The following is a 23668-nucleotide window of genomic DNA, read 5'->3' as shown; positions in this document are numbered from 1 at the left end:
GTTTAGTATTATTGATTTCCGCCGGCGAAGATAGATAGAGAGAGATAGATAGAGACAGCTCAGAGCCTGGACGCCCAAAACTTATCCAGGCTAAAGCTTAAATCCTCGTTTTGACAGATTTTTTTCTGAGAACGAGGCTAAAATGAGTTTTAAGCCAATAAGAATCCTAACAGTGCAACAAATTGTTTTATTATTCAATGAACATTACTTTATTTTAAAGTTTATAATCGAAAGTTAAAGCTCGTGTAGTGTAGCATAATGAAGATCGTCTTATAATGCGCCATCTTTGATGTTATATAATTACGTCATTTCCTTCTGTACTACAATTTTGTAAGCAGAACTAATTAATTATCAATGAATTTTAATTTAAAGAGGAATTGTTGAGGCTGGATATTTTTGGTGAAAGATAATGTATTATAGCTATAAAATGGTGACATGTATGTCACGATTTTATATCTTTTTTCAGATTATTGCTAATGGTGGAAATCTTTAAGCCGCAGGGCTTCTTGTTGTACTTCAAATCACTTATAGTTTTATAACAAAAATCAAGGTAATTCAATGCGAAGTTTCTAAGAGGGTAATAGCATAGCATGTCGAGGCACGATACTTATGTTGCAAACGAAAAAGACTAGGCTTTGTAGTGTATACTGTTTCGTATTTACTTGTAAAGGTACACGTCAAACTAAATGTGGCAGTACAGCAATGTCAATCCATGCAATAAGATTATACACAGAGTTTTGTGCAATTACCATCAATATTTTACTCAAAATTGAAGCTGTATAAAAAAATGCTCCAAGAATCAACTCAATGAAAATGATGGAAAAATCAATCCATGAAAGATATAAATCATACCTACTTTTCACAATCATTTTTACTAACAGGATGATGACGGCCAATAACGCAATAGCCATCACAACTATTATCCATATTAACGGTTTTTTTCCTGTTGTAATGTCGTAAAGACATCGACGATGGAGAGGACTTGGGCAGAAGAAGAGGGAAGATTTTGATGACACGAGAGTTATGAAGAGAGAAAGAGATAAACAGAGTTATATTGTAAACACGTGTTTTTATTTAACCTATTTTCACGATATTAAACCTTTGTAGCAGGTATCCCTGTTAGAAGAGTTACTGTAGTTGGAGAGACAATAGGTGAAGAAGAAGTGCAAACACTATAACTCAATAAAGGAGACACCTAATGATGATGAGACAAATCAGACACAAGGCGAAACAAATAAAAAAGCAAACAAACAAACAAAAAAGACAGATATAGGGACAGACAAACTTTCCAAACAAAGTAAAGTAAAAAAAATAAACTACCTGGATTGAGAGGACTATGTAAAGAACTTTTGCAAACTTTGACAGCTAAAAGAATAATTACTCCAGATTATTTGTCAATTTTGTCCGGAAGGTTTTGTACAATCGAGAGCTAGACCGTAGGTATCCATAACACTTCACGAAAATCAATGGTCATTGATGATAATGGAAGAGAGGGGAGGGTGACAAAACCATTTTTTGTATTTTATTGTATCATCAACTAAATTTATAATGTTGTTGATTAAAATTTGCAAAGAAATGAAATGTTTTTGTATGTAGTACAACTCATCTTTGTTTGCGAAATTATATCTGTGTTCGTAAGGGATAAGTGATCCCTAAAAAGCTTATTCCCGTAAATAATAATTTTGGGTGGCATGTTATCATGCATACTGGTGTAGTAAACAAAAAAAAATGCGTGAGTTTCGAATGCCCGTTTTAGCCCCATTGTCAAATGTGAAAGCATCTCCAGTAATCGGTTTGGATTTACCATTTGTGATTCCGCATATTTTAGTTCTTTTATCTCTCAAGCAAATGTCGAACACATTCGTACAGTTGCTACGACACCGTGATAATCCGTCACAACACTTGTCGTCAGCAGTTTTACTTGACGGGTTTTCGTAGGAGACATATGTAATCTCAAAAACCGCTGCCGCATTGATGAACTGTGAGAAAGATAAAAAGAAATATTGAAGTTTTAATTAAATAATCTCACAGAAAAACAACATATGATACTATACATTGTTCTGCTATGAAATGTACCATTTTTTACAAAATGGCGCGAAAACACACGAATTGAAATATACTTACATTAATCCGGAACAAAACAACATATGAAAAACACAAAACCCGAGTCATCAATCCAGACATATTTCTCTTGTTCTGCGTTTGAAATAGTTAATGATTGAAGATGTGAATATACTGCCACATTTTGTCAAAACAGAGAAGATTAAATATTTGGATCAATTTTAAACAATATTTTAGTATCATCATGTTCAACATGCGAACATGCTTACAGCAATGTTACCACTGTTTGCTGTTAACAGTTTAAAAATGTAGGAAAGATATCTAGGTTTAAAAATCGGTTAACTTTTCTGAAATTAATCGTGTATTTAGTAAAGAGTACCAAAAAAGTTCATAGATGCTATTACAATTTTGTTGTTGTTGAGAAAAAGTTGTTGTGAAAACACTGTATCGTATCCAAGAAATAAGTCGAATTTAACGTCACATTTCACTTTTAGGGCATGATCTAAAGAATCTGAACTTTATATTGATTCAGTATAACATTTAAGCCAACTGGGACAGAAGGTTAAATCTCCTTCCTATGATGATTAAGTACAACATGACATTATGTGGAATATCGATTTACGTACCCATGTATATACATATTTACATATATATTCAAATAAATAATATGATTTTATATACAACATTTACACCGTCCACAAAAACGAACGTAAACGGGAAGTTCGCAAAATACCAGTGCAGTGTAACCTCCTATTTAGAATGAAGAAAAATCTTCAGAAATACAAAAAAATTTTCATTGCCTTAATCTGAAACCTTGTAGTCGGTAAAAATAGTAAGTAAAAATGATTCATTTTTGAACAAAGGGAATCAGATTTGAGCTTCAGTAAACTTTAGCTTTTGATACGCAATAAATTAAGCAGAATAAAATGCTTCAGTCTGAAATTTAATTAACATTGTTTGGTAGATGGGCTAACCTCTTTTTACCTATTTGGGAAATATACATTTTGTGCGGAAAGGGAGCTGGAATTGAGGTTGATATGTACCACGCTACTGAATTGGATGAAAATAACATAAAGCTTTTTTCTACATCAGTATACCAAGTCACTATTTTTTATCGGTGATCAAAATTTCCGTCGAGCTTGTGTGTAAAAAGTCAATGCATATCCCTGAGGCGGTCACTTGCCTTGTATATTTCTTTTAGCTGAGTTTCGCGATTGTTTGCACATCCTAAGATGAAGAAAGTGGATAAATAAATAAATAAATAAATAAATAAATAAATAAATAAATAAATAAATAAATAAATAAATAAATAAATAAATAAATAAATAAATAAATAAATAAATAAATAAATAAATAAATAAATAAATAAATAAATAAATAAATAAATAAATAAATAAATAAATAAATAAATAAATAAATAAATAAATAAATAAATAAATAAATAAAAAAATAAATAAATAAATAAATAAATAAATAAATAAATAAATGAATGAATGAATAAATGAAAGAATAAGTGAATATTTGAGAAGATATATGACTGAATAAATGACTGAATAAATGACTGAATGAGTAAATAAATATATGATTGGATAAATAAATAAATAAATAAATAAATGGAGGAATTAATAAATAAATAAATGAATAAACGAATGAACAAATTCATGAGTAAATCAATAAATTAATGCTTGGATAAAATTTAATATCATTAACAAGATATTTTTGATACAGTTGAACAGCTACTTAATAATTTCTACATTACCTAAAAATGTATTCGCGGCTGGAGCACAATCACATGTAGACAAATCTTCGTTTGTGACTGGTCCATCATGCCATATTAAGTCGAATCCACCAACACGTTTTTCTTTACTTGTTAACCTATAGGAATTCGGTTGGTTGAGTTTTCTATCCCTTTTACAAAAGACACCCTGTCATATGAATATGAATTCTATAAGTGATAGAATTCATATGTTATTCATATCTTAAACGAAAATTCTAGGTTATTCCATGCTTTTTTAAAGATAAAACAGCAAATTTTATACTTTTCTTCAAAACTCTACTGACCTTTCCTTCCATTTTGCTTAAGTATTTCAAGTTTTCTGGAATAATTTTTAATTTTTGTAGGGGGAGAGTCTCAAATATCTAATGAATTTCGCCTATTCTGTTTTTCAGCTAATTTAGTGGCAGCAACAATTACAATTTGAGACACATTTTGATTGATATCACCTTTTCGTTCACGTTCTTCAAAATGATTGATCAAAATTCTATCTCCTAAAACATTTGCCAGACAAACCAAACTTTACTGGCACCCGAAAATCGGTATACAATCAGACACCACACACTTATATGGTTTGTTACTTGGTATCCTCTATCCCAGTACTTAACAGATTTCGTGGTGGATGACCCTTCTGTGCTATACACAACTTAACCAATCCAGTACTGTTGCTTGTCAAAATCTAGCTTTCAGGTTCTGCTTATTAAGTGGGTCCGGAAAGTCAGGTTTTTTCGAGGTTTTTCAGTCACCCTTTTTTATATTCCAGGCTATACAAGGTTTACAGGTTTTAAGGCTTAGTGGCAATCCTTTTATGCATTAATTCGATATAATTTGCAATGTTCAACTAAAAGTCTACCTTTATTTTTAGGTCGTAGTTCTTAAAAAAACCATTTTAAGAACCAGGGCAGCATAGTTTTTATTGGTGCATTTTTATTTTTAAATTGCTGGGGATCCTTTTTACAAATCAACGAAACTCGATCGAACATATTAGATAAGTTAAAATGAACCATAACAGAGTCCTTATGGTTATCCATAAAACTTTTGTTAGAAGACTTTTGTTGTGGTTGCACTTCCTAAGTGACTTTCACTAATCAGAAGCGAGTTATTGTGTTTGGTATAATAGTTCCTACTTCTTTCATCAGAGCAGAACGTGTATTGAAAACTTTAAAAACTCATTACTTAAATAAATGAAAAACAAATGTTAAAGAACTACCTTCCTTCCATATCGAGTACATTTAAAACATCAGACAGCATTGCATATTTTAAGTTGTAGTCGATTTGATTGCTAGCTGTTAAAGATGGAGACGCGTTAATTTCACACAGCCAACTAAAAAAGAGGTACAGGATGTTGAAAGAACGAATGAACGAACAACATACGAAAAAAAAAATGAAAAACGAACAAATAAGAAACAAACGAAGGAACGAACAACGAATAACATAAGAACAACGAATGAAAAAGAAACGAACGAGAAACAAACGAACGAACGAACAACGAATAACATAAGAACAACGAATGAAAAAGAAACGAACGAGAAACAAACGAACGAACGAACAACGAATAACATATGAAAAAAAATTAAAAACGAACGAACGAGAAACAAACAAACGAACGAACAACGAATAACATAAGAACAACGAATGAAAAAGAAACGAACGAGAAACGAACGAACGAGAAACGAACGAACGAACGGAACGAAACCAATGGAACAGAACAAGAGAAACTTACGGTTTAAGATCGGAATCGATTAAAATATCGTAGCCATAACTAATGTAGATAAGTTAAGGCAATACTACTGAACATTATTAAAAAAAATAAACGTTTGTAACCTTTTAATTTTGTATTTTAAGTAGAATACATGATAAGTATCAAAAGAAATCTACCTGTGGTACAACTTTTAAAATGATGACCGAAGAAACTGAAGAGGCCTGGGTCGAGAAAACGCGTCCCATCCTGGTATAATTTTTCGTTATAATAACGAAACATAGACAAATTCTGAATGTCTAACAGATCTGAAATTGCTGATGACAGAAAATGTCAAAATTTGTTATTGCTTAAATATGACATCATAATTTATGCAACATAATTAGATTTGACAAGCTTTAAATATCAATAACTTGAGAACGAAAAGAGTGTTGGAAAAAAATAAAAAAAATTTTTAACAACTTTTTAAGCTCTATATGTAAAATTCCATCATCATTATCTCGGTATTCCTTTTAAATTTGAGAAGGATCTTCTTCAGAGAACATAGAAGGATGCCTCCAAACCATATTTTTATTTAACTTTTAATACATTTTATCTAGTTAAAACATTTTATGATGAGGTACCTACTTCCTTCGCAAAAAAATAATTCTATTTCGAATATCTTTCTTCTTTATCAATAAACAATTTTAAAATGAAATTAATAAAACAAAAAAGACAGAAATTAGACGAGCAAAGAAGATATTAGAACGGATACAGTTCAAAGCAGTGTTTATCGTTAATTATGACACGTTGTACACTTTGTAAACTTTTAATAAAGATGTCATCCATCAAACGAAATAATTCTTCAACCTAAAAAAAATAAGACGTAATCTAAGTGCGGACGGTGCAGTGGTTGCATGTTTGCCTTTTAATCATAAATGTAAATTTGTCAGCCTATTTGGAGTCATCTACTGATCGCTAGCCGGCTTGTGTGGTGGGCAAGCAAGTTAGAGAAATGCTATACGCATTTCTGGCGGTAATGTAACATAGTTACAATGGAAGGGAAAGAAAAGCCAGCCCTTAGGATGCGATCCTCAGGGGCGTTAATAATTTACGCCACTTAATAAACTCCTTACTAAACATCTGATAACAAGAAACCTAGAAAATCTTAAGAAAATTTGTATTGGCAGAAAGAACTTGATATCAAAAATACTCTATTCTGCTGATTAATCCAAAAATTTGCGGAAGGAAATTAGAATTTAAAAAGAAATTTTGTGCAATGAGGTTTGGAGATAACTCGAAACATAGTCATAATGAACCTACTTTTAGTAAATATAAAGGGCGAAAGCTTGGAATCTTCTTATATCACAACACGGAAAAAAATTTAAATACAAAACAAAAAAGTCAACTAATAAGGACGAAGATATTTTCTGGATTGATAACATGACAATTTCGCAAAGAACTTACATTTCTTTTATAAGAATAAAATTTATAAGAATATAACCAACCTGACTCGAATTTTGATATTCTTAGAAAAAAAACGTGTAGAGGACTAATCGAGCTTCTTCTCCAACTGATCCTCTTCAAAATTATCTTGATAAATTATTTCGAAAAGAAGGGTAAATCCCTGAGAGCTTTTTAACCAATAAACTTCGGGAGAATTCAGTGGAAAAACCTAATTATCTTCTTAATGTTTTACCCAATTCCCAGCATCTAAGTCAACCCTACGGGGTTATACCCGAGTATAGACTCACTGGGAGAGGTGAAAGGAATTTAGTTAAACATTTCCTTCTCTTTTATAAATTTCTTTTGTGTTCTTTGTTTAGCCTTTTTGAGATAAGTTTCTTGTTCTATAATAACATATTTACATTATATATTGGGATGTTGATATCGAAATAAAGTAGACTCCTTGTTTGAAAACTAAACTTGCAGTTGATAGAAAAAAATACGCTTTAAAAAATAACAGTAATACTTACAATCTCTACACCGTGTCTTGCTGTAAGATATAAACGTAATTGGTGAATAGACCATTTTGATCCCTGCAAACAAATCATGGGCAAATAAACCAAGAGATAGATGGGCAAATAAACCAAGAGATAGATTGGCAAATAAACCAAGAGATAGATTGGCAAATAAACCAAGTGGTAGATGGGTAAATAAACCAAGAGGTAGATGGGTAAATAAACCAAGAGGTAGATGGGTAAATAAACCAAGAGGAAGATGGGTAAATCAACCAAGAGGTAGATGGGTAAATAAACCAAGAGGTAGATGGGTAAATAAACCAAGAGGTAGATGGGTAAATAAACCAAGAGGTAGATGGGTAAATAAACCAAGAGGAAGATGGGTAAATCAACCAAGAGGTAGATGGGTAAATAAACCAAGAGGTAGATGGGTAAATAAACCAAGGGGGGAGGATACTGTTTGGAATCTTTAATTCCGCAATTTCAATAAAAATATACACGTTGGTAATTCTCATTCCGCATTTTGAACAATTCTCGAGGTCCGATTCGCGAAATTAATTTCGCAAAATTTTATTTCGCAAACAAATTGTTCCCTTAAGGTAGCAAGATTGCGCTTCAATATTTATCAGTTGGAGATACAAATTTAAAGAAAATATTGAATGCTGTTGTTTTTTACATACAAAAATGTACATAATTTTTTGTATATTTGTTGATTGGTTAGTAGTCCCTCGATGTTGTATCTCATATCGGCAAATTTAAGCGAAAAAGTCTGTAATAAGCAAATAATTTCAAAAAGCTTAAACTTCAGAACATAAAAATACATCAAAGCAATTTAAAATCAAATTTGAAAAAAAATTGCAAAATCAAGGGGAAAAAATTGAACTGAACCGAATTGAACCATTTGGTCCAGTTCATAAATGATCTATTCAATGATTTTTTGGGAACATTAACTTTTGCAATATGTGTGTTGATTATTATTTCTTAAAGATTATCTTGAACTTACTCGTGAAGGTACCAGGTAAAGGCAACGACAAAGAAAACAAAAAGCGTTATGAAGAAAAAATAACGTAAATTTCCGTAAATAGCCTATATTTATATATTTTAAGAAAATAAACTTTCGCGATTAAGCCTTTTCAAAGGTTTTTAGCGGGGTGTAACTTTGGGCCAAAAATCTCAAAATCGCGAAAGATTCTTCTGTTAAACAATTCTTTGTCTACGCTAATTACAGACGTTTAAGTGCAAAAGAAGAAAAAGGCAAATTTTAAAATTACATTCCCCTAAAATCCTTACTTGACTCATTCGGAACGAAACGTAACAAAACGATTTAAAACGAAACTATACGAAACAAAAAGAAAACAAAAAATAAAATGGACTACTCATACTTCAGGATCATAATCCGGGGCTGTTTTTTGGATGGCTACATTGGTTAGATGAATGTCTAAATAATTCTGTTAAGAAAACACGAAACAACACAAAATTTTCTCACACAAACATTTATTGGAACCTGTGCAAATATAGTAACAACGCACCATAAACATATTTCACGCTTTTCTGTCGATTTACGGTGCCATGACGTAACGATAGTACAAATCAACTTCATTCGGCATTAATAACTGACCGCGTATCAGGTCGTGTAGCATGACAGCACATTCTAACAACCTGAACACCGGTACACAGCCCTGTTGTAATAAATGATTAGCGCCTAACCACTAGAAAACACTACCACAGACACATGGCACACCTTTGCTCGTTTACTACGCTGTTTTATTTGTGTATTTGGCAGCCTGATTAGCATCAAATAGTAGCACAAAAATTGTCATGTTAAAAAGATATCCTTTTAACACTGCAAGAATTTTTAGCTCGTTTGTTTTAAGTTAGTTATGCAGCTCTATTTACGACACGTCTTTACTCAAACCATCTAATTTGCTTATTTGAATGAAATGTTATTTGCATAATTTGAAGGATGGTGCTACTATGGATAACTCTCTTTCCCAGCAAACAACATGGAAATTCTACAAAAAGTTGTGCCGAATTTAAGACTGGCCTAACGTTCCTAGCTTAAATCCCGTCGTTATAAGGCTTATTTATGCAGTACAAATGGTCCATTGATGTCATGGCTGCACATAGTAAGGAAAAGATACATTGATCATCAATGGAGTTTAACGAGTACCTGGTGTTAGTAAATCTAGCAAAGCCTTCCCTATACAACCACGCTTTCAATGGAATATACTATAACGAAAAAGGGGGACATTAATGTACGGTGAGATTATGGTAACGTGTAAAGCATAACAGGTTTGATTTTCTACAAGCTATTATTACACAAGTCTATAGTTTAGTTACACCTATTTCAATGGACGAATATTTAACAACATCTCCGAAGAGAGCTGATTGGCATTTCAGAAGATTGAATAATAAACAAGTTTTAGCAGGCTGATTTACAAGAACAAGAAGGCACAAGTTTTTAGCCTTAAGATTTTGATCACTAATGTGAGCGTTGATTGCAGTAAAGGCTGTGACTTGGGTTGAGTACAATAAAATAAAGTGTAACCAGATTAAAGTGTTACGTGGAGAATCCAGAGAATTACAATGAACTTTTTACAAACAATATCTATTTCCTTTAAAACCAAAGATTTGTGACCTTACTAACCTCTTAAGACCTCTATTCCTTTACGCACATGTTAAAAAATTCGCTCGTATGAAGATTAGAAAATGCTTAAATAAAAATAACATTTCCAGACACTCCAATAAAATCCCTATGAGACCTTGCCTGAACTGGTGGACATCTGAGTGCAGTTACTCATAATGAAACCAATTTGTTGATATAATAGTCGACATAGAATTTAACGCGAGCATAGAATCAACACAGAAACTTTGTACTTACTGAAGTCGCCAAGATGTACACGCGGAGATCGAATTTCTTCCCTGAAACAACAAAGAAATTTGCTAAACTTTTCTAACTCGACTTTGCTCAAAGTTTTGAAAAAGGAGCAAATACTATCAGTAGAATACTAAAGAAAGAATAGTACATGATAGAATACATGGGAATAATCTTCACGCTTTTGTTACCCTGTGCTATCAGAATCATGAAATATAAATTATTATCTCTAAGTACTAGACCTAATTTGAACATGTAACATACCGAATTGAATTATAAACACTTACCTCCAATTAAATATGGATTGTCTAAATATCGTTGTACTATGTATGCTTCGGGTGGCTCTTTATCTTCTTTCTGTTTCAAAGAAAATAAGGTTGAACTCATCAAGCATGTGGAAATATTAAACCGCGTAATCTTTGTGTAAAAACTTTCATTAGAATATTAGCATGGGGAAGTAGAATTATGTCATAAATACATGACAGGTTGGCAAGAAAAAGCTAGCATAAGTAAAGACTTCTTTAAAAGACAAAATTTCCGGCAGTCAAGATTTGCCAATCACATTCATTTAATATGTTTCACAGCAAAATTTCCAGCATAGTGTATATAAAGAAATCGTTTAATGGCGTTTAAATTTTTATTCCAACTACATGGAGAATAAGTTTGAAATACACACGAATGCAAATCATCCTACCTTTTCGTCAATCGATCTGTAATAATCCTCCTGAAAGTAAAAAGCATCAAATCATATTAAAGACATTGGAGCAATTAGAGTTAAAACATTGCCTGGTGGAGTGGGGAACAAACAGGGTAGTGAAGGTACATTACAGGGACGGTTACCACCTTTCGATTGCTACATCACAAGAGAGAATTGCTGTACTGTTGTAGCTAGTTTTCATGTAACATAGATAACCACAGTGTGTTTTGAAAATGCATCAGAGGTAATCGATAGAGCACCTTGTATAAATCTTATAAAGGGTATAAACCTTGTAAGCAGAAAATTTTTACATGAAGATATTAGGAAATATTTGCAGCAGATTTTTTTATATCTGAATTTGCTTGCAGTAAAAAGTTAAATCAATACAAAGTTGCCCAAACAATGTCTTAGCATTTCACACTGGATGTTACGCTAGATAAGGTACTGATACCAATGCGCAATAATATAAAATTTGTATTAACAGATTCTACTTTTAAGTTGAACATAATGAAGTTGATGCAACAACATGATTAGGTTTTTAGTACGGTGCAGTTGCTTAGAAAAAGGTTTTTGCAAGAATTAAGAAAAACATTACTTTTCTCCAATCAGTTATGTCTTTTAATTTCTTAAACAAAAAGATGCCTTTTCCTTGAGACTTGCCGATCTAAACGAACATACATACACATGTAGTCAATAAGTCGCACAGTTGAAAGACTAAAAATATATGAGATTGTCCATCAAATTCTCTCTATACGCGTACACATCCGTGTGGGCAGAAACAGAAAGACCATATCATGTAATGGGCTACACGTTTTTTTATAAGACCACTCGTCTCAAAGAAAGCCTTTAAATGTTCAATTTGAAGACACAAAATGCTTTTAAATTATTCTTAATTTTTTTTATTTTACCATTTTTAAAGTTTGAAGGAGCATTTTAGTACCTCTTGGTATTGACGAAGCCTTAAATGTCCTTAACATGTTCTAAATTTTGGACCTCAGAAAGTGATGATTCAAAAGACACTAGAAAGAATTTTTCTCAACTAATGAATGAATTTCTTTAATCACAGTGGTCTGTTATTTATACTTTATGCCCGTGTATATTCATTATTCTCCACAACATTAAAACATTATATCATACCAAATATGTATAAAAAATAAAAAATAGTTCATTAGGCCTACTGGTTTCATAATCCATAGCTTTCCAGGATTCTTTTTAAATTCCTCAACAAACATATGGTATTCACTCTATGACAACAATAACATTATTAGGACGCAGAAACTTCCTGTAAATGAAATAGGACAAACCCACATGATGTCAACGCTAGCAATTAAGAAATACGTAGCTGAGTTGTCAGACACATTATTTAAAATTAGTTTGCATCTAATGTAGCTATGATGCTTGCAAGGTGACCGATCATTTTGATTTGCAAGGAAAATTTCCCTAACTTGCATATGTTAGTTGCCCATCACGATAACAAATTTTTTAATGCAAATGTTTAATTTACGCTCTGACAGTTAACATCTGATTTTTACATAATAACATTTTCTGACTTTTCTCTGATCTTTGACTTTCCCTTTTACTTTTCCAAGTTTTCTAGAATGTTGGTACCATGGCTTGTTCAGGTTCAGCATTTTTTGTAGTAAATTAATGTGGGAAAAAACAAAACACCCCTCAATATAAACAAGCAAATAATACAAATGTTGAATAACTAATTTTTTTAAGTTTTCGTCTTAAAGTAGTGGAAAAAAACAACACACTCTACAAATGTGTTAAAAGCCAAATAACTAAAGAAGATGTGAATATGATAACTTTAGCTACAAAAATATAGGAAACAAAAGGCTAATACAATCGAGTCGAATTTGGTATACACACAAACACAGTAATAAAAATAATTGAGGCTATATCAATTTTTTCCATAGCCAACTAAACACAACACAGAAAAGGTTGGAAACTATAAGAACATCCAAGAACAGGCATTATTACTCACTGGCAACTCAAAGGTTGATGGAAAGAAATCAAATCTAAATAAAGAATACATGAAACATTGTACTTTTTTACAAGCATATAACGTTTTTTCATATCGGCCCTAATACGGTTACGCCCTTTCTTATAGGTAAAATGCTAATAACGGTAGGTTTGTTTCCCAAAAAATTTATGCCGATTCATGCATGACTTTAAAAATTAAATCACTAAGGCTGGCATATTGCCAACATATAATAACTTCAACTTTTTAATCATTTTCAGCCTTCATATGCACGTTTTTGTTATGCTTATATTTGTCGTTACTTTTTCAAAACACTTGCTTTAACATAATTACTCTATAAGGATTTTAATTTACATACTTTGTTGCTTCCAGTTTTCCATGTTCTCTTTCAGCTTGTTTCTTTAATCGTTTTAAATTTTTCGCCATCAAATTCTTGCGTGTCAACTAAAAATGTGATCAGTTATGGCAAATGAAACATACATACTGTTTGTATTGTTTATCAACACATGTGCACATTGATGCACAAAATACGCAAACTATTTCTTTCTATTAGGCGAGTCCACCTGTTTGCTAAAAGCTCCTCTACAGACCCATTTTTCTAATAAGAAAAAAGTTTTTAGCACTGCAGGGAGTTCATTAAAGTATTTAAATTCTGTATATCATATTAATGAGGCACAAAATTAACAATCACAAAATTAACATAAAGGAAATTAACATGAATGCCTATAGGAATTTTTAAAACGCGATTTAGCTCAAATGACTTACAAAAAACATTACAATAACTCAAATTGGAAAATATGTTTATCTTTATTTTGAGAATGGGTTTATTTCTTTTCAAAATATCAGCTGCCCTGCAGCCTTACTACCTTACATTATGTGAGTGAACTGTACCAGGATGATACTATTCTTTTCATTGTCAATCAAATACAGAGAATGTGTGTCAGCTTTGTATTACTGTGATTGTTAGAAAAATATATTTTTTAATTTTAATTAGTTTTAAATTAACTATATTTTAACTTACTTAATGTGCTGCATACTTCTGTTACACTTTAATAAGGGGCATTGAAATAACTTTAAAATTCACATTAATTTTGTGCACCATTAATTTCTTGGAATAAGGTAAGTCACTTTAAGCAATGTAGCAGAGTTTATATGTGATGTTCCATTCTATAACGTTGCAAACAGAAAGTAACGCGCCTTAAGCATTGAGAAGTTCTATTGTGTACATTGGCTTCCTGCTCTCATAATGAATGTCCTGTTCACATTATGAAGGATGTTAGCAATATGACTATCTTACCGAGTGCCTATCGTAACACACTGCTTTAAAACGTCGTACAACAGCTCATAACAAAATGCTTTGTACTGGAAAAAGGTGAATCATGATTTTCAAGCTGATTTATTTCTATTTGTGAATTTATATATTGTTCCAGACAATTCTTTTGTAGTAGATATTAAAACACAAATATTAATGTAATGAGACCACTTGAAAATTTAATGTAAGAACTGTACAGGTGCAGTATAATGTGATGACAGTCAGAGTGAACAATTGCATGGTAAGTTAAGTTATGTCACATCTCTTGCATTAATATGCAGAATACTGTTCTCCTTTAATAAATAAATAATAAATTTAACAAATTTAATTAAACAATAAACAAGAAACTACTTAATTGCTTAATGAAAAATAAGTTATCTCCATGTGATGTCACAATGTCTATACGTTGAGATTGACACTAATACCGTACAATAAATTTGTGAAGCCATTACAGTGTGCTTTTATTTTGGAGAATAGGTCTGATGATCCTCAAAAAACTTTTAAACCCAAATATCTCTTCGACTATTAAAAGCAAACAAATTTCTACAAAAACGTTTTTTAAGTACATATTGATGGGTCATTCTTGACATCATCAAAATGCAAATACAGATCTCTTGCACTTATTCTTCTGCCTTAGTGGATTTTTCCAACAGATATCGATTATGGATATTAAAACATTACTATTAATAGATTTATCGTATTACTTCTATAGGAACTTTCAAAACACAACATTACTCTACTGTACAGACATGTAATGCTGCAGAAATTTACAATTACCTCATAATGGTTACGAAAATGATTTAACTTGACATGCTCTTGCAAATATTGGTTGTCATAAATCTCTTGTATTCCACATCTGTCACTCCAAATGAAGTCCCACTCTCCATCTCTTAAAGTCAAAATAAGGTGTATAAATGCTATGAAAAATTGAATATGCTTTAAGAACAGCTATCCAACAATGCAAGTTTGGCCATGTTATAATTATTAGGAGATGGTGAACAGATGAAGGCTGTGTTAATAATACATTTAAAAAAAACAGAAAAAAATTCCAATGCAATTCCAATGTATAAAAAGGTGTTGAGCCTGGGTAAAGTTTCGTCAACAGGTACTAATGAGGACCATAAATACTTTTTTACTTTCCACAAAATGAATTTTTGTAGTGCATTTTATTTCCTTTTATTGAAAACAATACTGCACTACTGCACTACTTTAAAGTTATTTTTTGCACTGATATTATCTTATTTCTGTTGTAAAAATTTATTTTCAGTGCTGCATAATTTGTTTTTCTAATATCATAAATGTTTGACTTGAATACATGTACTTTTTTTCAATTTAATCTCAGTGTGCCCCTGCACACTGAGATTAAATTGATAATACAAATAAATTTAAAAAAAAAAAATTTGTATTACTTTTTCCTCTTTTAAAAATATTCTGTTTCCTTCACAACATATATCTGCAGAATTTCTGTGTGAACATTATGTCTTTGAATTTAAGACAACTTATTTTAAGAACATACTGTTAAAAAATCCTTTTAATCAAATTCTCCACCTTTGAATGATATTCTAATTTAAGTATACTTTCTCAAAGTCAAGGTCATCCTCATTAAGTGTTAAATTTGCAAAACGTAGTTAAACATGCATTTCTAGACCCTGCACACTTGCTTTAAGTGAAAAAACAATGCTTATGCACTAATTGCACATTGCATATTTTTTAATTACAAGATCAAAGAACTTCTTCTAAGTTTGAGACTGAATAATTTTCAAAAAAGGAATAATTTTCAAAAGCCTTTTTAGCTGTTAATTCTTACTGGTTCTAGCAGTAACTTACACATTAGCTTCAACCCAGCCAGGTCTGGATGTAAGAACATCGTATATGGTGTTTTGCATACCACAACGAAAACGAATAGACCTTCCATCAGCACTAACAAAAAACAATTTGATATTAAATCATACCAACTGCTCAGTATAGAACAACTGTGTATATATAATATAAAAAAATACTCACAATCTGTTGACTCGTTGAACTGATTTTAGGTATGGGATCTAAAAAAACATCACATTAACATAGGTTTTTTAATAATGCATTCTTTTATTCTACATATGTCTTGGGATTTTTTCCTAGAATATATACTCAAAGATCCTTTTGTTTCTTTAAGCAGTTTTCCTTTCGCCTTGAAAGCTTAGATATACTATGGGCTTTTTTAAACAAGGAACTAGCAGGCCAATCATTAATAGCAGTACTATTTAATAGCAGTACTATTTCACGCCCTTGACATTTAATTGATTTTCAAGACTTTAGAGTGGATGTTAATTAGAGAGGGGCGTTAATTAGAGAGTTGGCGTTTATTAGAAACAATTGAAAGTTTCAACTTATAGATTTGATTTTTTACGAAAATCATTTAAAAAAATTCTACAAAATTATCCTTATCTTCGACTTGATCTATTATGTTGAATTCAACATTTTCTTCTTCGATATCGGAGTCGGTTGCTGTGAATTGGTCCTAATCAACAGTCATTTGATGCTTCAATAACTGTTTACCAGCGAAGCATGTTTGTTTTTATTTGAAGCAGTGAATTAAACCATCATCACTGCCGTCAATTTTGAGATTTAGAGCACATTCTTTATATGACTCGATTATTTGCTCCTTCGTAAAATTCTAATAAACGCTCCCTTTACATAAAATATGGGATGGGCCTTAATTAGAGAGGGGTGTTAAATAGTAAGGGGGTGTTTAATACGGTTTTGATGTTTTAGGGTGGGCGATGGGCGTTAAATAGAGAGTGGGCATTAAATAGAGATAGTACAGTAAAGGTGTATACAAAAGTGGTTTATTTAATAGAAGCATAAACCCTTTAAAGAGTAATATGCGTTTTCCAGATAGCAAAAATATTTTGAAAGACAATGTAAAAAAACATATTAATAAATTATATGAACACATACTCTATTTTCTTTTTTAGCCATATTTTATATCACCAAATCTTTTTGTCAAACTTTTAACCTGAAATAATGAAACAGATAATTTTGCACACTTGAAATTTTAAGGCAGCATAATATCATTTTACCATCACTTTTATTAGAAAAATAATGCTTTTGAGAGCCATTCTTCAAAGAATGCACAGTCACTTCCTCCTATGCAAAATGATCAATAGCACATCAGAATCTCAATTTATGAGCAGCAATGCAACACACCTGAAAGTCTGAAACAATTGATGTGAGTTTTTTGCCATTTTGTCACAATTTTTTCCTAGAAAGGTTTGAATGAAATAATTCAGCCAGGTCTTTTGTTCACAAAATCAAAAACTAAATTGCTGCATTTGTATAATCTATATATTATAATACCCTCTATCTGTCTCCCTGTGAGCTAAAAATGGTTGCAGTATTAATAGATGAATTCCTATGAAATTTATCTTCGGGCTAACAACCAGTCCCTAGTGTATATTTAAAATAGTTGCATGCAGATTTATTTCGAAACACACAGAGATAAAAGGATCGGTTTGTCAAAAATAGTTTAGAATATGCATGAAAAATTTTATTACTGTGGAAAGTTTATCATTTCTTGAACATGATAGTTTAGTAGGCGACGTTTCGGGAGATCCTTCTTCCATTATCGGGCAAAGTAAAATGATGTTGAGCATGTATTTATATAATTGCAGAGGATCGAAATTCATAAAAATTAACCAATCAGAAATGAGCTGATAATTACAGTTAATTACGGTAATTAACATTTGCGGACCTAGATGTAGGTAACTACTTCTTCTGTAGGGCTGGTAGCCATATCTCAGGAAGTTGATACGAGATGCTGTTTATGTGTTTGTTACGTTCTACACTGTTGATGGTTTCTTTAATCTTCCTGGCCGTTGTTCTGGATTCTCTGTCAATGATTTTCTTCTCATCCCAATTAAACTGATGACTTCTGCTCCAGCTGTGGTCCGCAATTTCGTTTTTCTTTACATCTCCGTTTCTCACTGCGCGCATATGTTCTTGTACTCGTTGCTTAAACTTTCTTTTTGTTTCGCCTATGTACACTGCATCACAATCTTTACACGGGATTTCGTAAACAACATTGCATTGTTCTTCCAGATTTATTTTGTCTTTTGGTTTAGACAAAGTGCTTCTTAGGGTGTCTTTAGAGTTAAGAATGCATTTGATCTTGTGTTGCCTTAAAACTCAACGAATGATCTCGCTAGTACCTGGTACAAAGGGTAGGAATGCTGATGCGATGAAATCCTCTGATGTTTTCTTGTTTTTTCCGTTGCATCTTCTCTTCATTTTATTTTCTACTTGCGTGATGACTTTATGACTGTATCCATTTGCGATTAATTTCTTACACGTCAAATTTCTTCTTTACTCTCCTGTTTGTCACTGACTACGCTGTTGGCACGATTCAGTAATGAAGATATGACACTTTCTTTGTAAGATTTCTGATGGTTTGATTCGAAGTTAAGGTACTGGTCAGTGTGTGTTGGTTTACGATACACTGAAACTGAAATAGAACCATTCTTGCGTTTGACCAAAGTGTCCAGGAAAGCGATACTTCCATCGTGTTCAAGCTCAACAGTGAATTTGATTTGTCGATGTAGGCCGTTGATGTGTTCATGGAACTCTTCTAGATGAGATGTTTTGATTATGGCGAATACGTCGTCAACAAATCTTTTCCAAACCTTTGGACGTCTGTCTGATGTGACTAATGCTGTTTTCTCGTGTGCTTGCATGTACATTTCTGCGACTACTGATGATGCAGGGCCTCCCATGGCAACTCCGTCTGTTTGAGTGTAGAAGTTCTTGTTAAAAGGATACCATGTTTTGGTTAGAACAAGTTCGACCAAACACAGAAAATCCAGTACTGGAATCTTCATCTTTTCACCGAATGCAGCATCGTTTTCGATAAGGTCTTTAATGATGTTTAGGGTGTCTTTTATGGGAACATTTGTGTAGAGTGATGTGACATCAAATGATACCATGCATTCATCGTCTGCTATTTTCCTATGATGTATTCCGAAAATTCTTTTGAGTTTTTGCTGTGGTCATTTGCTGTAAATTTGCTGAGGATAGAAGCAACAAATTTTGATAGGTTGTATAACGGTGTTCCAGTGCAAGAGACTATTGGTCGAATTGGATTTCCCTGTTTATGAATTTTTGGTAGTCCGTAAAATCGCGGTGGTGGTCCGTCACAAGGTTTCAGTCGGTAATACTGCTTATCGTTGATGTATTCTTTTTTCTTCAACTCCATTAAGATGTTCCTCTCTTCTCGTTTGATGACTTCTGTAGGATCTTTCTTGAGAAGTTTGTAAGGCCCGTTGTTGATGTGTTCGTTGCACTTGTCAATGTAGTCAGGTGTAATCATGATAACCATTGTTCTCCCCTTGTCTGCCGGTAGGATTATGATATCTTTGTCCTTCTTTAGATTTTTCAATGACAGTCTTTCAGATTTTTGCAAATTGTCCTTTGGTGTTTTGCTCTTCTGTAGCGTGAGGCTTACTTTAGATCTTACTGTGTCTGCCTCTTCTTTTGGTAGATCTTTAATTGCCTCTTCCACTTTCGCAACTATTTCTTTCTTTGGTAGTGAAGCTGGTGTCATACAGAAATTCATTCCTTTTGATAGAAGGTTTGTTTCTTCTGTCGTGAGTTGTCTGTTGGAGAGATTGACAATCCATTTGCTCTTGTCTATACCCGTTTGTGCATCATCATTGAATCTGTCATTGATTTTGTTGAACTTTTTAAGGTGTCTGTCTTTAATCGATCTCATTTCTTTTTCATACACGCTATCGTGAATATTCCTAATCTGTTTATATTGGTCGATGAAAAGTCTTGATTTGATGGTGTTGTTAAGATCAAGGATTTGGCGATGTAGGGTGTTACGTGTTATGTGATTTAGGTTTACGTGATTTTGCCCGATGATGTGAGAAGGATCTCCCGAAACGTTGCCTACTAAACTATCATGTTCAAGAAATGATAAACTTTCCACAGTAATATGAATACTGAACAGACAAACCGAAATAATATCTTCAAAAATGAAAAATTTTCTTTAAATAAATTAATTGCCCACCTTAAAAAACGGTATATATATAATTATTTTTTAATATCACCAGCCTAGCAACTGAAAAAAATCAACTGAACATTATATCTTTATATGCAATGTTATTTACGGTAAGGCCACCCTCAAAAATATAATTGGTTAGCGTCACCCAACGATTCACTTTGAAAGGCGAAAGTCGAGTCGGGGAGTCGGTAAATTTGTAAAAAATTAACCAAAAAATCCACCATTTACCTTTTCAGCGGTCCTCCGAATTACGTTTGTTACGTCCAAATGTTATTTCGAAAGGGGACTGCGGTGCGCTACTCAGTGCTATATTTTCTTACTTCACATTTATATGGCAATGCAAGTGAAAACCATGGGAACAACATTGACTGACAAAAATCGAACTTGAAACGGAGGCTAAAAATACAGGTGGCGTACATTTAAAATGAATAACAAAATATGGCTGCGAAATATAGTATTTTTGTAATTTTCCGGGAAAAATTTTTATCCGACTGACAGACCGACTCACTTTTGTAATTAGAAATGACGCTAACCAAACATATTTTCGACGGTGGCCTAAAGAAGTTGTTGCTCAGACACAAACTCACCATAAAAAAAAGATTGTTTTTATACTTATATTGCAAGTAGTACATGCAAACACAAGCCAATAGTATCCTGCTTCTGGAATTTTTCTTTAGGGCAATTGTGTGCAAAAAGTGCAGTGAATTTCTTTGGTCCCTCTGCCAGTCATTGAAAACGTTTATTTTTTATCGCCAAAAAGACTGGAAAATAGGCTTAAACTCTGCTTTGGATCATACTATATAGGTAACTTTTTTACCTTTTTAAAGGTATCCTGGATTTGGGTTTATCAAGGATGCGGGATGCCAGCAGCAGTTAGCTACCTTTACAAAACGCTACAATGTTAGATATATAGCTATATAAATGATGAACTGTGGAGGATAGATATTTGTTATACCGAAAAATGTAATAAAGGCCTGTTGTTTTCTTTGATAATAAAAACTTAGCTAGCTAGCTATAGCTGGTGGCTAGTTAGCTAACACATGTTGCATTGAATTTGCAGATTACACCTTCCCAGCTTAGCAAAAGTAATTCAGCTTTTTCGATTCGAAACACCATGTTTGTTGTTGTAGTCTCGATTGCCCGATATCGTGAGAAGCGTTTTATGAAACGCCCACTTTTCATGCGCCTTCTTTGCAAGAAACGCCAAGGCGTTTAATAAAACCTTCGCTATTTGACAACAAAGGCTGTGATTCTGTACTCACTTTACTATTACCCCCTTTTTTCCCTTCTTTTATTTCGTTTTTCGACTATCTCTGTTACATAATGAAACTAAATTAGCTCTTTACTTACGGCATCTCTGCTTTTCTGCTTTGTCCCTTTTCTTTCCTTCCCTCCCCTCTTTGCTTTCTCTTCCTTCTCTGTCAGTCTGTTTATTATTTCTCTCTCTGTTTATTATCATCCCTTACCATATTCTTTCCTTTTATTGGTTTGGCTAGGGTGGCTCCCCCACATGTTAATCTATTTAGTTATAGCTAGCCAGATGTTAAGATAAGAAAAGAATAGCTAGCTATAGATGAATTCCCCAGCATGACATTATTTGTTTACTTTTTAGCGGTGAGCTCTTTGGCTCTTGCATTTGTGTGGCAGAAAAAAAGATGCTAGAATTTGGTGAAGAAAGGTATTTTATTGTGGATTTCTTCTAACGGTACATTGTTGGGGTTATAAATTATTATCAAGTGTAGGTTGATGCCTTCTGATTTATTTGAATTCATTAAATGTCATAAGAATGCCTTTGTGTGAAGAAATGAACTGATAATTACTTTGCTTCACCTAGCGTCCCCATCCTTTTTCCTGCCATGCAAATGCCAAAGCCGAAAGAGCTTACCACTGAAAATGTAAACAACACAATTCATCTATATGTATGACTTTAGACAAGTTTCCAATAGACCTTTTTGAATGTTTATATTTTTAGCAGTAAGAAATTCTGACTGTAACAGCTGTATGGCAAGCAGAAAGATGCGGAAGCTTGCTGGAGAAAGGCCTTTTTTAGCCTATTTCTTTCTACAGAAACATTGTTGAGGCTTTAAACTATTATTGAGTGTAGATGAATAACTTCTGATTGACATATATATTCATATAAAAGTCGTAATGATACCTTTGTATGAAGAAACAGACTGAAAAGGACCTCACTTCACCTAGTGCCAGCATTTTATGCCTGCCATGCAACTGTTAAAGCCAAAAGTGTTTACGGTGAAAAATGTAAACATTCCAAAATTTTGTTTTTTACATTTCCAGCGGTAAGCTCTTTCAGCTCTGCCATCTCTGGGCAGGGAAAAAGATGGGTGTGCTAAGTAAAGCAAAGTTATTTTCAGTCCATTTTTTCACACAAAGACATTTGTTAGGACTTTAAATGAATTTAAATATACCAGAAGTCCATTTCTTTAAGTCAATTACACTCTATAATAGTTTAAATCTCAAACAATGTTTTTGTGAGAAGAAATTAACCGGAAAAAACATTTTTCACCAAATCCTACCAACCTTTTTCCTGCCACACAAATGCCAGAGTCAAAGAGCTTCTTACTGAAAAGTGAAAAAATAATGTGACCACATAGGAAAACAACAGCTGAGAGCTACGGATTTTTTAAAGCTTCAAAAGTAATTTTCATGGCTAATCTCTTTTTTCTTGTGAGTAAAGATATAGGGCTTATACAAGCTTACCCACAAAATTTCATTGCAAACCAAGTTGAGGATCCCGAGTTATTGAGTCGTCAGCAAAAAAATAAGAGGCCTGGGACGAGCAAGCGAGTGTCATTTTGGCAAAAAAATTTATGTTAATCAATTAACCTTTATAATATATATGCATTGATAAAGTTTGAATGCACATCCCTTAACAGATCTAAAATTACTGATGAAAGAAAATGTCTAAATTTGCTATTACTGAAATATGACATCATACTTCATGCAGCATAATTAAATCTGAAATTCTTTAAATGTGAATATCTTGAGAATGAAAAGAGCTTTTTAAAATCTAAAAAGACTTGTTAGCTAACTTTTTTAAGATCTATAATATAAGTCCAACATCATTTTTACCTCGGGTTCCCTTTATCTTTGTTTTACTAAATTTCTTTGACCATGGCGGTCTGTTGTTATATTTTGCCCCTGTGTACACATAAGTTAACAACATAAATACTCAACATTAAGTCATACAAAAGCTTGCTTTTATTTACTTTTTGGTATGCCTGCGCACACAATCTGATAGGTAAAATCGTGAGACCATAATGGCTAT

General features: G+C 32.6%; 2 protein-coding genes across 3 annotated transcripts; both read right to left on the bottom strand.

Moving 5' to 3' along the window:
* Window positions 1-2662: 2662 nt before the first annotated feature.
* Window positions 2663-21649, bottom strand: LOC130614121 (probable tubulin polyglutamylase TTLL9). 2 transcript variants are annotated; one of them, XM_057435525.1, is made up of 20 exons: window positions 20389-21649; window positions 17283-17340; window positions 16347-16384; window positions 16170-16262; window positions 15120-15231; window positions 13389-13474; window positions 13034-13067; window positions 12225-12290; window positions 11642-11710; window positions 11044-11073; window positions 10637-10706; window positions 10356-10396; window positions 9616-9703; window positions 8857-8912; window positions 7490-7552; window positions 6289-6383; window positions 5559-5597; window positions 5046-5159; window positions 3821-3936; window positions 2663-3288 (listed from the first exon to the last, which is right to left on the bottom strand). In XM_057435525.1, exons 2-20 carry the CDS (start codon window positions 17301-17303, stop codon window positions 3215-3217), a joined length of 1305 nt encoding a protein of 434 aa, XP_057291508.1. In that variant the 5' UTR covers window positions 17304-17340; window positions 20389-21649; the 3' UTR covers window positions 2663-3214. The 2 variants fall into 2 exon arrangements, with proteins under 2 accessions (XP_057291508.1, XP_057291507.1); XM_057435524.1 differs by lacking the exon at window positions 20389-21649 and adding an exon at window positions 17532-17658.
* On the bottom strand, window positions 17336-20088 carry LOC130613523 (uncharacterized). The gene is made up of 4 exons (XM_057434855.1): window positions 19661-20088; window positions 19301-19325; window positions 17405-17471; window positions 17336-17340 (listed from the first exon to the last, which is right to left on the bottom strand). Exons 1-4 carry the CDS (start codon window positions 20086-20088, stop codon window positions 17336-17338), a joined length of 525 nt encoding a protein of 174 aa, XP_057290838.1.
* Window positions 21650-23668: the final 2019 nt, after the last annotated feature.

Source organism: Hydractinia symbiolongicarpus, chromosome 11, assembly GCF_029227915.1.
Source record: "Hydractinia symbiolongicarpus strain clone_291-10 chromosome 11, HSymV2.1, whole genome shotgun sequence".
NCBI classification, from domain to species: Eukaryota; Metazoa; Cnidaria; class Hydrozoa; order Anthoathecata; family Hydractiniidae; genus Hydractinia; species Hydractinia symbiolongicarpus.
This window is presented reverse-complemented; position numbering and strand designations above follow the sequence as displayed.

Coding starts and splice junctions, on each gene's coding strand:
- LOC130614121 (XM_057435525.1), bottom strand. CDS start 17,303: ATGGCTAAAAAAGAAAATAGA. Junction 10,707..11,043: donor ACAGATCGATTGACGAAAAG/GTAGGATGATTT, acceptor TCTTTGAAACAG/AAAGAAGATAAAGAGCCACC. Junction 8,913..9,615: donor AAACTCCATTGATGATCAAT/GTATCTTTTCCT, acceptor AGAATTATTTAG/ACATTCATCTAACCAATGTA.
- LOC130613523 (XM_057434855.1), bottom strand. CDS start 20,088: ATGAGATCGATTAAAGACAGACACCTTAAAAAGTTCAACAAAATCAAT. Junction 19,326..19,660: donor ACACCTGACTACATTGACAA/GTGCAACGAACA, acceptor AATACATCATAG/GAAAATAGCAGACGATGAAT. Junction 17,472..19,300: donor TAGCAGACGATGAATGCATG/GTATCATTTGAT, acceptor CATTTTGCATAG/GAGGAAGTGACTGTGCATTC.